A 13766-nucleotide genomic window follows, 5' to 3' on the forward strand; every position below is an offset into this window, starting at 1 on the left:
TCCCTCGCAGTCAAACAACAGTTGATTATTGTATTCCATCCTGATGCAATAAAATAACCCTCACACTTACACAAACAAATGTACAGATGTGGGGAAAAGTTTATTTTAGAAGTTCTGGTATTTTACAGCGATGTTTTCCAGAAATCTGTTCAACAGCATTGAGGTTTATCAGTGCAGTAGAATACTCACTAAGAATGAACAAAGGGATTCCCCTGTATTCTGGTAAGCACAGAAGAAATCAATGAGCTTAAGAAAAAAATGGCGAAAAGCTCTTACAGTATACAAGTATTCTGCTGCACCATCAGTAAATGTTGCGTTCAGTGACAGTTGGGTTCGTACGCGTTTATCCTCTATAAATTTAAGTAAGGAGAAGCCAGAGTTACATATAAAACAGGTCTCTCTAAATTATTGTTGAAAAATACATAACGAACTTAAAGTATTTAATTTCATATTTTTCACTTCTGATTTTTTTCAAAATATTTTGTGATTTTCTTTACGCATTCAGAGTTTACAGGCAGGACTTGAACGCGCCATCTCTTTTATCAGCCGGTGTTTTCATTTATTTACGCCCCTCCTGTCGTACCCGGTGGTTTCCATGCTTCAGAGAGAGCAGGCTTTGAGTGAAGGTAAATAAAGACCTACCTTTAGGTGCCTAGCCTCCGTGCCTCTTACGGACAGAGACATAGATAGATAGCTGTAAATATGAGCTTCATTACAATTTGAATAGGCGAGGATTTTAGTAAAGACGAGGAGGGCATTTGCAGCAACATGTAGCTACACAGGGATGCATTGATCGAAACAGATTGACAGCTTTAGCTCGATAGTTTTAATATTGCGTGGGAACAATTTTGTCTTTGTGTGATTAATTATTTATCTGATGGCGGCAGCTTGGGTGAAATTACCCTTGACTGTCATCCTGCAAGGCGTTTATTTGTTTTAAAAATGAAATCTCTGTTATAAGAGGTGGATTATGCTGTAATGTGGTTTGCTAACGTCCATTTGTATAGTCACTGTTCTTGTGTGCAGCTTTGCAGCTTTGGAAAAGGGATACCGCCTCAGCGTTGCCTTTACAAAAGCTACTGCTAAGGTGTCTTCATCCTTTTGATATTAGGACTCAGATCAATTTAGTATATATATATATATATATATATATATATATATATATATATATATATATATATATATATATATATATATATATATATATATATATATATATATAGATATATATATATATACTATACTTACCTATGAAGTTTCTCTAAAAACAGTGAAATAGCTCTTAAATGCAGCAAGACTTAATTGAATACAAATTTCACTTTGTCTGTCTGACTCGTCATGTAAAGCTAGATTATTTTTTACAACCGCTTATCTCTCTGTTGACTGAATGTGACAAATAGCAAAAGAGAAAAAAATAATCTTTTTGTTAAGTTCATCTGTACCTTTTCTCTCTGAGAAAATAGTGCCATGAAAAGGTTGAGCCATATCACCCATGTCAAAATACCACTTCTGCGTATGACTATTGTCAGTTTGACCTTTGTTTTTTTTTTAAGAGCTTTGTAAAAAAGAAAACAGACCATTTTGTCCTAAAGAAACAGCAAGGCAAAAAAAAAAAAATTTCATAATAGTTGTACTGTAGTAATCAGTTTTACGGTGCTAAGAAGTAGTTCTTATCCAATGGGGTGCATTTGTATCTTTTAAATAGGAACACCATGACTTTGACCAGAGGATCTTTTACTTATGCCAGCGGAGAGGAGTACCACGGCGAGTGGAAAGAAGGTGAAACAATCCCTTCTCACAGTCCTGCAGAAATGCAACATGAAACCTACTTTCTTAACAAAACTGAAATTTGTCGGCTGGTGTTAACTATAGAACTTTAGAAAGTGTTTATTTACATGTTATTACAAATGACCATCCTCAGCTTTTAGTATTACTAATAAACTGGCTAATTGAGCAGAATACTATACCTTTTTTAATTGGCATTTTGCTGTTTATCGTGCAAAACAAAAATAATACATTGATGTTAGCTGGTTTATCTGTCAGCTAACTGACTGATAAACTCATCACCAGATGCAAACAGAAGACATAGTTTGCCGCTTGTAGTTTTGAAACAGTGTTACCTTGAAAAGAAAGAAAATTGCTACAATATTTTCAAAGTTCCACATTTTCTTCTGTAATTAAGAGTAGCAGTTTGTGGAGGGTCAGTAATGCATTACTTTGTGCTCTATACAGCTACAGGAACAGTGTGGTGGAAAATGTATCATTTTTGAAACTGTTGCTTCCTACAAGCCTTATGGAGTAACTGGCTGCAGAACTTTGTCCTAAAACACTTGACCAGACCCATGTAGTAGTTTTCTAGGTCTTTTAAACTTAAGCAACACTCTGGTTCTTTTTCAGGCTTAACGCTTTTAATTTTGTCAGTTTTCACACCTGGGGAAGATGATGATGACACTCACATGCTTAAAGCCTCTCGCATGCACATCCACTTATAGGTTCAAGCTATTTATATAAATCCCAGTTAGCTGCCATTGGTCACCCTGATTGTAAGCAAATCCTCTTTGCACCTGACTATAGACTGGGAGTCTTTGGGCATTTGAAGAGAGTCCTAAAAAGAAAGCCAGTCAATTAATTTACACATACACATTTTCTTCTGCTTTTTTCTTTTAGCTCTGTTTTTTAAGGAGTAAGAATTCTCATCTTTTTACACCAGCTTCAGTTTACCTATTAAATTTAATGTTGCAGTTGTAGCCAAGTTGTAAATGATTCATTACTGAATCACTAAGTGGAAGTAAACTCCATTACTTGTGTCCTAGCAGGGGTCCTTCGGTGGGAATCAGTGCAAGCATGCAGGATTAGACTGCAATAAATCCCACCTACACCGTCAGCAGATGGGACTCCTAATTTAGTTGTAAACCTTTATCTCACAGGAGGTGGGAAAAGGTTGTTTATATCAAGAAATAAAATTGCACCAAAATTGAAGAAAAAATAAAAGTTCCCTTTCTTTACTTCAAACTTATTTTAATAAAACACATAAACACATTTAGTGAATACTGCCCTGCTTTGTGTGACTTCATTTGAGTATAAGTACAGCTTTTCTGTGAACTCTTCAAAGGTCATAGCATCATCATGAAGACCAAGACCATGACTTGGAGCAGTGATCAAGTCGGCTGTAAAAAGTATTTACTCAAGAGAGACTTAATTCATACACACCACACACTTTACAGATCACATGGGAATGTAAACTGATCTGTAAACTGTTACTTTCCTTTCATGTCACAAGTACGCTCTGCTTTGTGTTGGTCCATTACATAAAATACCAATAAAACGTAATTGTAGCAGCAAACTGTGTCTCATTGATAGCTGTTTCAGTAATTAAGCAGCATATTGTTTATTATTCTAGGTCGGCGACATGGCCTTGGCCAGCTTAAATTTCAGGATGGAACATGCTACACTGGCCAGTTTGAGAATGGACTCTTTCACGGTTCTGGTGTGCTGCTTTTTACAGACGGATCCAGGTGTGTAGAGAAATGATAGTTAAACCCTCACAAAGGTTACAAAGGCCAACCTGGTCAAATTTGTTTTGTCATGACAGGTACGAAGGAGAATTTGCTCACGGAAAGTTTCAAGGTTCAGGAGTCTTTAGTCGATTCGATGGCATGAAGTTTGAAGGAGAATTCAAAGATGGCCGTGTTGAAGGATATGGTGAGGATATAACAGCGCTTTAACAGCTAATCGATTGGAATGTCAATATTGTGTGTGCCTGTGGTTGGTTATAGTCCGGTGTATCTGTGTGTGCAGGGCTATTGACGTTCCCTGATGGAACTCATGGTGCTCCACGAAATGAGGGCTTGTTTCAAAACCACAAGCTGCAGAAAAGGGAGAAGTGTCCTGGAGTGGTGCAGCGTGCTCAAGCCTCAGCCTCCAGCGCTCACAGCCTGGCGTTATGACTGCCTTAGACCATAAAGGTGTTAGGACTAAACTTTCAGCACCTTCCAGATGGGCCTTAAGGGTGAACACTCTCTTTCACAACCTCTCTTTGTTTTTGTTTTTTTACCATTTCTTTGTATGCTTGTCCACACTTAAAGTGACTTAAGGGAAATGCATTTGAACATTTTTGGATGACTTTCTATGAAATGAAGAACTTCATGAAGCACACCTTTAACTTGATGAGTAAGCAGGGAAAGCTGCTTCCGCTCTCATACTGACATCAGACCATAAAATGTGTCTGTTTCTTTCTATAGCCGATCATTTTGCTGCTGATTAGAGAAATTACTTTTTAAAAAAACTGTTCATTTTAGAATAGCTTAAAATTTAGTAAAAAAAAAAATAGGAAAACTCATAGCTGCATGTATGTTAAAGAAAGAATGTACATATTTAACTATTCACATTTGCCTTAAAGATATTTTCACACAATCACATGCTTGGGGGTGTTCATACAATAATCAGATGATGAACAACACCCTCTCCTCACATTCTCACTGCATGACTTGCCTTGAGGTATCTGTCCGTTTAAGGAGTAGAAAGCCTGATTATGAATGGTTTTAGCTCTGTCATTTGCAAGTCTTCTTCTTGATGATTATTATTGTTGGGAAAGACGATGACCATGACTCAACATTTATACATGTTAGAATCATTCAGTAGAGCTTAGAGGTTCACATACGGTCATCATCAGCATGAATTCAGGGTCGTATGATCGTCCAACAAACAATTTCAATGAATTTCAGAAACCAGAGTTGGATGAAGAATTTTGAATTTATTGCTGTGTGTTTTCTCTGCTGAAAACAGAATAAAACTAATACACACAGGCTCAAACATACATTTACCCCATTAATATTTACTCAGCTGTATCCCAGTTTGTCACACGGGAAACACATGCATATTTTTTTTTCCGATCAGCAAACTCTTGGTGCAATTCTGGCTGGATGTTTGACTCCTCCCATCAAACATGCTAGAGTTTATTTAAATCATGTGGTTTTCTGTCAACCACTCTGTACTCAGAGTAGATGGATTTTTGTGAAACCTGCTTTATTAGTTTCCAAAGCCAATTTTTATTTTTTTTAAATTTGAAATCAAAACAAAAATGCATAAAGCAGGTGAACATTTAGCTTTTGAATCAGTCCCTATTTTGTAATGACAATTTGTAAGCTTCTCTGCAACTTGTTGAAAAATTTTCCAAATATTAGTGGGATTATATGTATGTTTTTAATCATGTAGAGAAAATTTACATTAAATTCAAACTTGCCCAACAAGTTCTTGTTTTAAAATTCATTGTCGTCGTCTGTTGTGTCATTGTATTGTTGCAACTAGGTGTGTCGTGATGACAAATTTTGCTAGATGATAAATAGTCCCAGAAGTTATTACGATAAATGGTAATGGTAATATTATCATTGCAAAAAAGTAATAAAGTACTTTATTACTTTATTACTCAAGCCTAATAAAGTACTTTATTACAAATACTTGTAATAAAGTATTTTCACTTTATTACAAGAGATAAAGTGAGAATACCATAAAAATGCAAGAGCACATTCTCAAAGATCAACAAACTTAAAATTTTAATAAACACAGGAATTCAAAGACATTTTAAATATTGAAAATAAATAAACAAGCAACGGAAACAACAAATTAAATTATTTATGAAGTCTCTCTAAAAATGGGGCCTGTTTGAGATCCATGCAGCAGGCTGGAGATTTTTGTCATCCAGTTTTTGGTAAAAAGTGAGCGAGAAAAGAGAAAACAATAAATCATGCAAATGGAAATGATTGAGTTTGTTTTCATTTATCTTGGGATTATTTGATTTATTGCTTATTGCGACAGGCCTAGTTGCAACATGGACAGAGAACGGCTCTGCTGCATCATTAAAAGTCCAACAATTAATCTGATGTTCATTCTGATAGTGACTGAATGTAAATTTCTAACCAGCACAATTTCTCACTTGTGTTGGATCTATGGACCTAGATAATTTAGGCAGCTAAATAAAAAAAAAATGTATGTACTTCTTTATTAAAGTGTGCAAGGTGTATAAATAGTAATTGTATCTAGCTGTATCAATTTTAATTTTAAGCATTCTGGACTGGTGGAAAATTGTGTTTTCATCATGTTTGATATTTTGACACATGATTTATTACAGCTGATCACAGCTATTATGTGTTCTGTATACTTGAATGTTTAACAGGCCTTACAACACATCAGTAGACATTATTTATTCTAGCGTTGCCTCCAAACCCTCAACCAAAGACAATCACGTCATATAAGAAGGATGAAAACCTGAAATGGTCAGTAGTGCAAACAATCAGGCCTTAGAGTTGGATAGTAAAGACAAATCAATGAGGAGAATTTAAACTGGAATTTAAGTGTGAACAAAAAAATGACCCGTTGATTAAACAAGGAAGTATTTGGTTTCAGTTATTTCTGAAGTCGAATTAGAAAGATTTACATTTTCACTGCTACACTCTGTGAAAAAAGAATACTTCAAGAGTCAAGCCCTACAGCTTGGTTTAATGTATTATGACAACTTTTAAAATTGAAAAGGAGACTTAGAAACAGATACTCTGACTTGTTTTGGTATCAATAACACTATTTTAGTGCACATTTAAAGTATGCTGCATGTGTAAATGCACTTGTTCCCTCACCAAGTGATCTCACAAGAGTCATGCTTCCATTTCCACCTGGAAACAAATGGTGCTTTACAAATGTGCCTGTCCACAATTTGATTTGCCTGGTAAAATAAAAAATATCTTGTTGCCATGGTGTTACCTTTTTGAGGATTGTTACCATGTGGTCTTTAAATAAAGCATCCACTGATTTCGTGGAATTCGTCTGATCATGTATCATGGAGGCGTATCTAATAAAAGGGTGTATTGTAAAAAGAAAAACATTTTCTCAGCGAGTTTTTGATCTTTGTTCCAGAAAGCAACAAAACATCAATTATCGGTCAGTGCTGAGCTCAAGCGCAGGCGCTGGATTATGAAGTAGGGACTGAAAAACAACTAAATGTTTCATTGATAAACAGGTTCCTCTGAACTTTGGCTGCATCGCAGTGAGACAATTTCCCCATCCCCCATCGCAATAAAATCAGCTCACAGCAGCACGCAGCTAATACGACACATGAATTGCAAGGGAGAAACCTAAAAATGTCAAGCACTTAGGAGCTGTGTACACAAGAATGAATTTTTGTCAGGTGCTTTTCTTCGCTAATGTGTCGTTGGGTCTCAGTTTTAGAGTTATATAGACTGGAAGAACTATCTGATTCCTAACCCTGTGTTGTGGGTGGTTTGTGTTCCCTCGCTCTCTCCCTGACAGTTAGAGCAGCCTCGTCTGGAACAGGAAATACTGCGTGGGGCTGATAATGAAAATGAATAGTTTGCACACATCACATAGAGCCGTGGTTAAAATAAGCCTCTCTTTCAACGGCAGGTTTGGTTCCTTTTGGTGTCAGAATGAAATAAAAATGATCTAGGCGTATTTATTTATTAATATTACTTTAAACAAAAGTAATATTTTCTTTCTATTGCTTTATTATCTGTTGATAGGTAGTTCTTGGTATTTATCAGAACAAACTTTTAGGTGACAATGTAAGAAATATCACATTTAAATCTTTCAAGGGTATGAGCAATGTATCAAGTAGACCAGCTCCAATGTTTCAGTTCTTGTAGGTTTTCCATTGTCTTGCCCATGTAATTATAGTTAATTTATCAACATTTAGTTATATGGTAGGACAGAGGTACAAGACACGGTACACTGGATCTTTCTTGGAACTTTGGAAATTTTTATGGGCCTTGTGCCACTTGGGTAGACCATGGGGAAGACAAAAACTCACTTCTGAGACATTTTATACCTTTTGGCATGAAAACCAGAATGAGCAAGAGAGAAATGTGGGGGAGCGAGATGCCTGCCTTTTCTTTAGCTTTGTCTGTGACACAATCTTGGATAAGTAGAAGACAGTGGTTAAGGAATAAAAGAGGCAATATTGAAGTTTACAGAAACTTTAATGTTTCTGTACCTGCTCTTTGAATGTTGTCACCAATAGACTTTTAGCAGTTGGTCATAATAACTCCACCCAATTGGGCTGACAAGATGCCCTAAAGGATCAAAGGCGCACAAGTCTTTCAAAATTGGGGAAACCCTTTGAGGGATTTGGTCAAACCACTAAGAAATATCTAAAAACACAAAACTCAATCAAATAAGCATCAAAGCAAATAAGGCACAAGAACAAAGTGGCTTGAGAAACACAACTTCCCATTGCATTTCAATAAAGAAAAACTCTCTCAGACAAAGATTGGTATGCCCCAAACAGTCACACTTTTTACTGTGGATTATACAGGGGAATTGCCCATGAAGAGTGTCACACAAGCACCATGTGAAATTGTAGAACTTAACATTGGCTAAACAAACAAGCAAGACACAGACAACACAGATTCAAGTTTCCACCCACACCTCATCAATTACACTTTTCGAAAGACGAAAAACCTGCAGCAAGTGTGACAAAAAAAGAAAGAAAAAAAGTAAAAAATCTGTGAGGGGTGAACACTTTTTTTCCAGCACCATACTTAATCACACTTTTCATCTCTCTTCTTCCCCTTTGTTATGTTTAAATACTTTATTTTATTGGATAAATAGCTGATGGCACACACGCGCGCGCATCCTCCCCCCCTCCACACACACACACACGCACGCACACACGCACGCACACACACACACACACACACACGCATGCACACACACGCCTATTCACATTTAAATATTGAATTTTATTGGATGAATAGCTGATGACACACATGCATGCTTATTCATCCCCTTTCCAGCTGGAGTGTGACTGACATATCAATGGTTAACCAGGGGTATTGAGGGAAGAGGCAGAGTTCAGTCAGGTAAAAGAGGAACTTCAGCCATTTTGTCCGGACACTCTTCTGCTTATTTCTCAGCAATGGAAGAAGAAAGTTAAAAATCAGCTGGCAACTCTTCGAGAAAAGCTGTAAGTTGCTCTCTGTTCTCATGTGTTTATAAAACTCATTCTTGTCTCAGGCAGCGTCAAGCTCATATTTGACTATAAAATAGGTAACACTCTCCCTGTCGTACATGGATCATAGTGACTCTTTTCACAGAGCTGGTCTCAAAAGTAGAGATAAGTTATTCCTTAATATTATGTTTGATGATTGAGGGCACTTTAGTCGGCATTATACATTGTGTGTGTTCAAGGTGGAAGAAACAGTGCGATGGTGACGCTGAACCGTCTGAGTGTAGAAGATCCAGACGATGGTGCTCCACTGCTGCCTGTGGCTGCAGAGACAACAACACCAGCAACTGTGGGTCACAAACAACAAGACATATTAAAAACGGAGTCCAGGGAGTTTTTCCTTAGCAGGTATCAGTCCTCCAAAGAAGAAAACAGGTTATGTTCAAAACTATGACAGAGCACTCCGGACCCACTCTATTTAAATAATATTAAAAACAATCTAATGTTGCTCAAATTCTCTACAGTAATTTTTTTTTTTTTTTAAAGCAATTATGTTGATGAGTGTGATTATTATTTGCCTGAAGGGTTTCAGGGTCGACTGAAGCCCACGGACTGTTGAATAAATTTTATATACAGCAATATAACAACCAACAGTCAAACATAAAGACAAGTACTATCATACTTCTATATTCCAATACCTGAGTTAATGTAGAAGAATGAAAACTTCCTGTACCTTACTCCTGACTAATCTGACATAATGTAAGAAAACATAAATGGGACAAAGCAAATTTGTTTAACAAATTGAAAATGACTTTGCTTGTGGTCTTCAGCATGTGAGCTGTGGAGGTGTGGCTGTGATCATGGTTGTGATACTCTGAGAAAGTTAGTGAGGGCTTTCATTTCTCAATCTGGAAAAACTCAGTTTTAGAAAGGTGAGCCACCCATTAAATTTTAAGCATGCTTTTAATAAACACATAACAGTGCCTCTGTAAAGCCTTTTGTAATTTTTATTATAATACACCTATGCAAAGTGTGTAGGTTGCACATCACACACAAATGACTGAGTGGACTGAAAATGGCATGCAGTTATGAAAAGTGTGGCATGCATTTGTTTTCAGATTTGCTTACCCTGACACCTCTAAATTAAATCAAATTAATACATTTGTTTGTAAATAGACTCCTATTGCATGTGATTTCATCTGAGACCAAACTTTAACATTTCAGAAAACAAGCCAAACTTTGTGGCTGAAAGCCAACACTGCTTTTCACTCTGAACTCACCATTCCCATGGTGCTATGTGTTAGTGGCAGCATCAAGTTGTTTAGATGTTTTTGTTGAACAGGAAATAAGAAATATATCTAAATTAATGGTCACAGAAGAGTAGAATTTGACAACAAAGTTTCTCTTCAAATGGGATTATAATCTGAAACATAAAGCCAGAACTGACAAGAATGGTTTCAAACAAAGTGCACTCGTGTTAGAATGGCCCAGTCAAAGCCCCGAATCAGTCAAAGCTAAATCTCATTTAGCCTCGAATCTTTTGGTCTATCTCATAAAATTCATTGAAGGTTATAATGTGATAAAATGTCCAAAACATTGAGGGTCAAATATTTTTGCAAGTATCTCTAATTAAAGAGAAACAAATTCTCAACCTGTAATTTGAACAGATGCACTTATTGTTGTCATACTAGCTGACATGGCAACTCAGATATGACATCTGCAGATGGAAGAACATGGCTGCCCTTTACATTTTTGCTATTATTCATGGCCCATTTTGTCCTTTTGTCTTCTGAACAGGAAGGAGAATCTTGCCACTAGTCTGATCTTGCTGATCGGATGCTACTTGGCGATTCTGATTCCTGCATATTTCCCCTTAAATAATGTGTCGTCAGACAGCGATGACTACCAGTATCCCAAAGATTTGGTAAAGCTGCATGTTATAGCATATTAGCAAGATCTTTGTTAAATTTACTAAAGAAGTTATTTTACTGCGCCCTCTTCTCCTCAGGCCTTACTAAATCGGTCGGCCCTCCTGCTTTTACGACCATGCCAGCCTCACTGGGGTCTGGACCACCTCAAGTCGCTGTCCTGTTCTGAAGGCCTTCTGGACATCCCAGTGTTTGTTCAACAGGACCAACCCAAGGCATGGAATCTGACCCCTCCTCTGGGGCTCCAAGGGAGTGAAGAGCATTTGGCTCTGGCCCTTGCCGCTATGCCTCAGCCTGGTCTGCCTCCATCTTTGAGTAAAGAAGACAGGTGCAAGCGATGTGTGGTGGTGGGAAATGGAGGCATTCTTCACGGGAGCCATCTTGGATCTCACATAGATCAGTATGATGTCATTATCAGGTATGTGGTTCAAATTTGTCCCATTTTTTAATTGCTACTAAGGGTCATACAATTATTTCAAGAACCTCCAATGACCCTTGACCTACGCATACCTCTTGCAAATTTAGGTTTTAAGTACTCTTTTCATTTTACAAATTTCTCTGAAGTAGAAGTAATAGTTAAATTTTGTATTTTCCCTAATTACATTTTTTGTTGAATTCCACTGACCACACTAAACCCTTCCTTGAATTTGTTGGAGCAAAGTCCTGTTTTGATGCAACTCTTGAAATTTTGGGGGTTTAATGCCTGTTTCCAGGATGAATAATGCTCCCGTCCCTGGATTTGAGAGAGACGCTGGGTCACTCACCACCATCCGCTTGATGTACCCAGAGGCAGCACCTCACTCGGCCGATGAGTACAAAAAGACCTCCATGGTCGCTCTGGTGGCTTTTAAAAGCCTGGACTTGGACTGGCTGACTTCTATAATAACCAAGCAGCCTCTGGTTAGCCCACATCTGAATACTCTCTATACTGAACAAGTGCCTCATTAGTTCAACGTAAAATTTTGTCATCCTGCTTGTCATCTATAGAGCTTCTGGTCCAAAATGTGGTTCTGGAGGGAGGTAGTTGAAGATATTCCGCTGAAACCCGAGAGCTTCAAGATTCTCCATCCAGAGATCATTCACAAGACAGGGCAGGTCATACAGAGATATGCCCAGAAACAGGGAAATGTAAGTTCCTAAATGATTTGTCTATTTCTTTACATAAAAGTGTGATACATACGCATTTGTTCAATTTATTGTATTGCTTCCAATAACAACTGCTTTGAACCAGAACCAAAAAAAAATATATTTTGATGGGCCATCCAAGAAGCTGATTGAAAGATGAGCAACATTTATTTTCAGAGAAGCCATTTTGTACTACCACGTTGCTACCATGTGAAAGAATTTCTCTCAAATGATCAGTGAAGTTTGAGATCTTGTTTTGCTTCACGAAATAAATCAAAGGTCATTTTCTGTTCTGAACAAAGATGGTGCCAACATTGGGTGCCAGTGCCGTGGTGATGGCTCTGCAGATGTGTGACCATGTGAGCCTCGCAGGGTTTGGTTATGACATGCAACACCCAGAGGCCAGGCTCCACTACTACGAGGCAATACGCATGGGTGCCATGAAAGCTCAAGTAAGTTTACACTGACATAAGATTGTGGGCAAACATGCTGATTCCACAGAAAGATATGTAAAAAGCCTGGGGATAAATTTGTCCTTCATTCCACCCGGGAAAGTTCACTTATTCGTTGCAGAAAAATTCAGTGTCGACAAAACGTGAAAAAAATTACTGGAAGAAAGATTATTAGTGCCCCTGCTGGGGATAGACTGTTCATACTACGACAAATTATTACGTTTTCACCTGCAACATTTCACATGGCTTTCAAAGACATGGCTTATTTACACATAATCAAAAATCAAAGAGCCTCACAGATTTTCAAGAGCATTTAGAGGTGAGATGGTCGTGCAAGTTTTTTTTTCTAACAAGACTTATGCTTAGAAAAGAGTCTGCTGCAACACAGCACCTACACCTTACATAACAGTTTCCACAGATGCTTTTCTGCTTATTCATCATTAGTTTCAGAACAAGATATGTTTCACAAACTAGAAATGTTCTTAAATTCTCAAGAACTTCAAAAAGTAAAGTGATATTTTAAAAACTGCCCATGTCTAAAAAGTATTTTTAGGTGTTTTTGTAGGTACCAATTATTGAGAGATGATTTTGTCAACGATCATTTCTTCAAATGGAATTTCTTCCCCCCACTAAATAAAAGGCCTCAAATGACGGCAGTGTGAGATTATACAAATGCGATGGATTTACTATTCAAGGATTTTTACACATCTTTACCAGAATCCCTAAGACATTTGTCCAAATCCACCCCGTTAGGCTTACTGACCACAGAATTTAGGTTCTGTCCACAATGACATTTATTTAAAATCTTCCAGGTGGTGCACGACGTCAGTGCTGAGAAACTCTTCCTGAGGGACCTGGTGGCTTCAGGAGCCGTGACCGACCTCACAGGAGCTCTTTGAGTTTTTCTTAAATCTGTATGCACTCCCCCTACTGGTTGGGAGTTTGTTTCCTCTATTGTAAGCTGTGCACAACGCACTCCACACTGCAAAAATGACCTTTGAAATGCTCCCAGTGTTTAATATCCCAGTAAAATGCTCCCAGTCTCTACACAACTAACTTGTCAAAGGAATGATTTTTAGCAGTTAATTTGAGAACAGTATTAATTATACAGATGATATTTAGAAAAAGACTGTACTGTGTTATCTCCTGAATGTTTTATTTGTATTCTGTTTTATGTTTTAATTTTTTTGATAAAAACTCAATAAAATAGAGAATACACCTATGCTGCTGCTAGTTGTATTTCTCTATAGGAAAAAAAATCCCTCTAAACTGCTTCTTGTGCACTTTGTGTAAAACTCAGGAAGAATC

General features: G+C 37.4%; 2 protein-coding genes across 3 annotated transcripts; both read left to right on the forward strand.

Annotated features, from left to right (window-relative positions):
- Positions 1-556: 556 nt before the first annotated feature.
- morn4 (MORN repeat containing 4) lies at positions 557-6862 on the forward strand. Its single transcript, XM_055030332.1, has 5 exons — positions 557-626; positions 1706-1779; positions 3401-3515; positions 3593-3702; positions 3799-6862. The coding sequence occupies exons 2-5, from the start codon at positions 1713-1715 to the stop codon at positions 3945-3947; spliced, it is 441 nt and encodes a 146-aa protein (XP_054886307.1). The 5' UTR covers positions 557-626; positions 1706-1712; the 3' UTR covers positions 3948-6862.
- Positions 6863-8840: 1978 nt separating this feature from the next.
- Positions 8841-13728, forward strand: st3gal7 (ST3 beta-galactoside alpha-2,3-sialyltransferase 7). Of its 2 annotated transcripts, none has more exons than XM_055029925.1 (8): positions 8841-8971; positions 9196-9302; positions 10751-10877; positions 10962-11299; positions 11595-11781; positions 11869-12009; positions 12309-12458; positions 13271-13728. In XM_055029925.1, the coding sequence occupies exons 2-8, from the start codon at positions 9253-9255 to the stop codon at positions 13355-13357; spliced, it is 1080 nt and encodes a 359-aa protein (XP_054885900.1). In that variant the 5' UTR covers positions 8841-8971; positions 9196-9252; the 3' UTR covers positions 13358-13728. The 2 variants fall into 2 exon arrangements, with proteins under 2 accessions (XP_054885900.1, XP_054885899.1); XM_055029924.1 differs by having other exon boundaries at positions 9196-9361; positions 13271-13727.
- The last annotated feature ends 38 nt before the right edge of the window (positions 13729-13766 follow it).

Source organism: Poeciliopsis prolifica, unplaced genomic scaffold, assembly GCF_027474105.1.
Source record: "Poeciliopsis prolifica strain line A6 unplaced genomic scaffold, Auburn_PproV2 SCAFFOLD005, whole genome shotgun sequence".
NCBI lineage: Eukaryota > Metazoa > Chordata > Actinopteri > Cyprinodontiformes > Poeciliidae > Poeciliopsis > Poeciliopsis prolifica.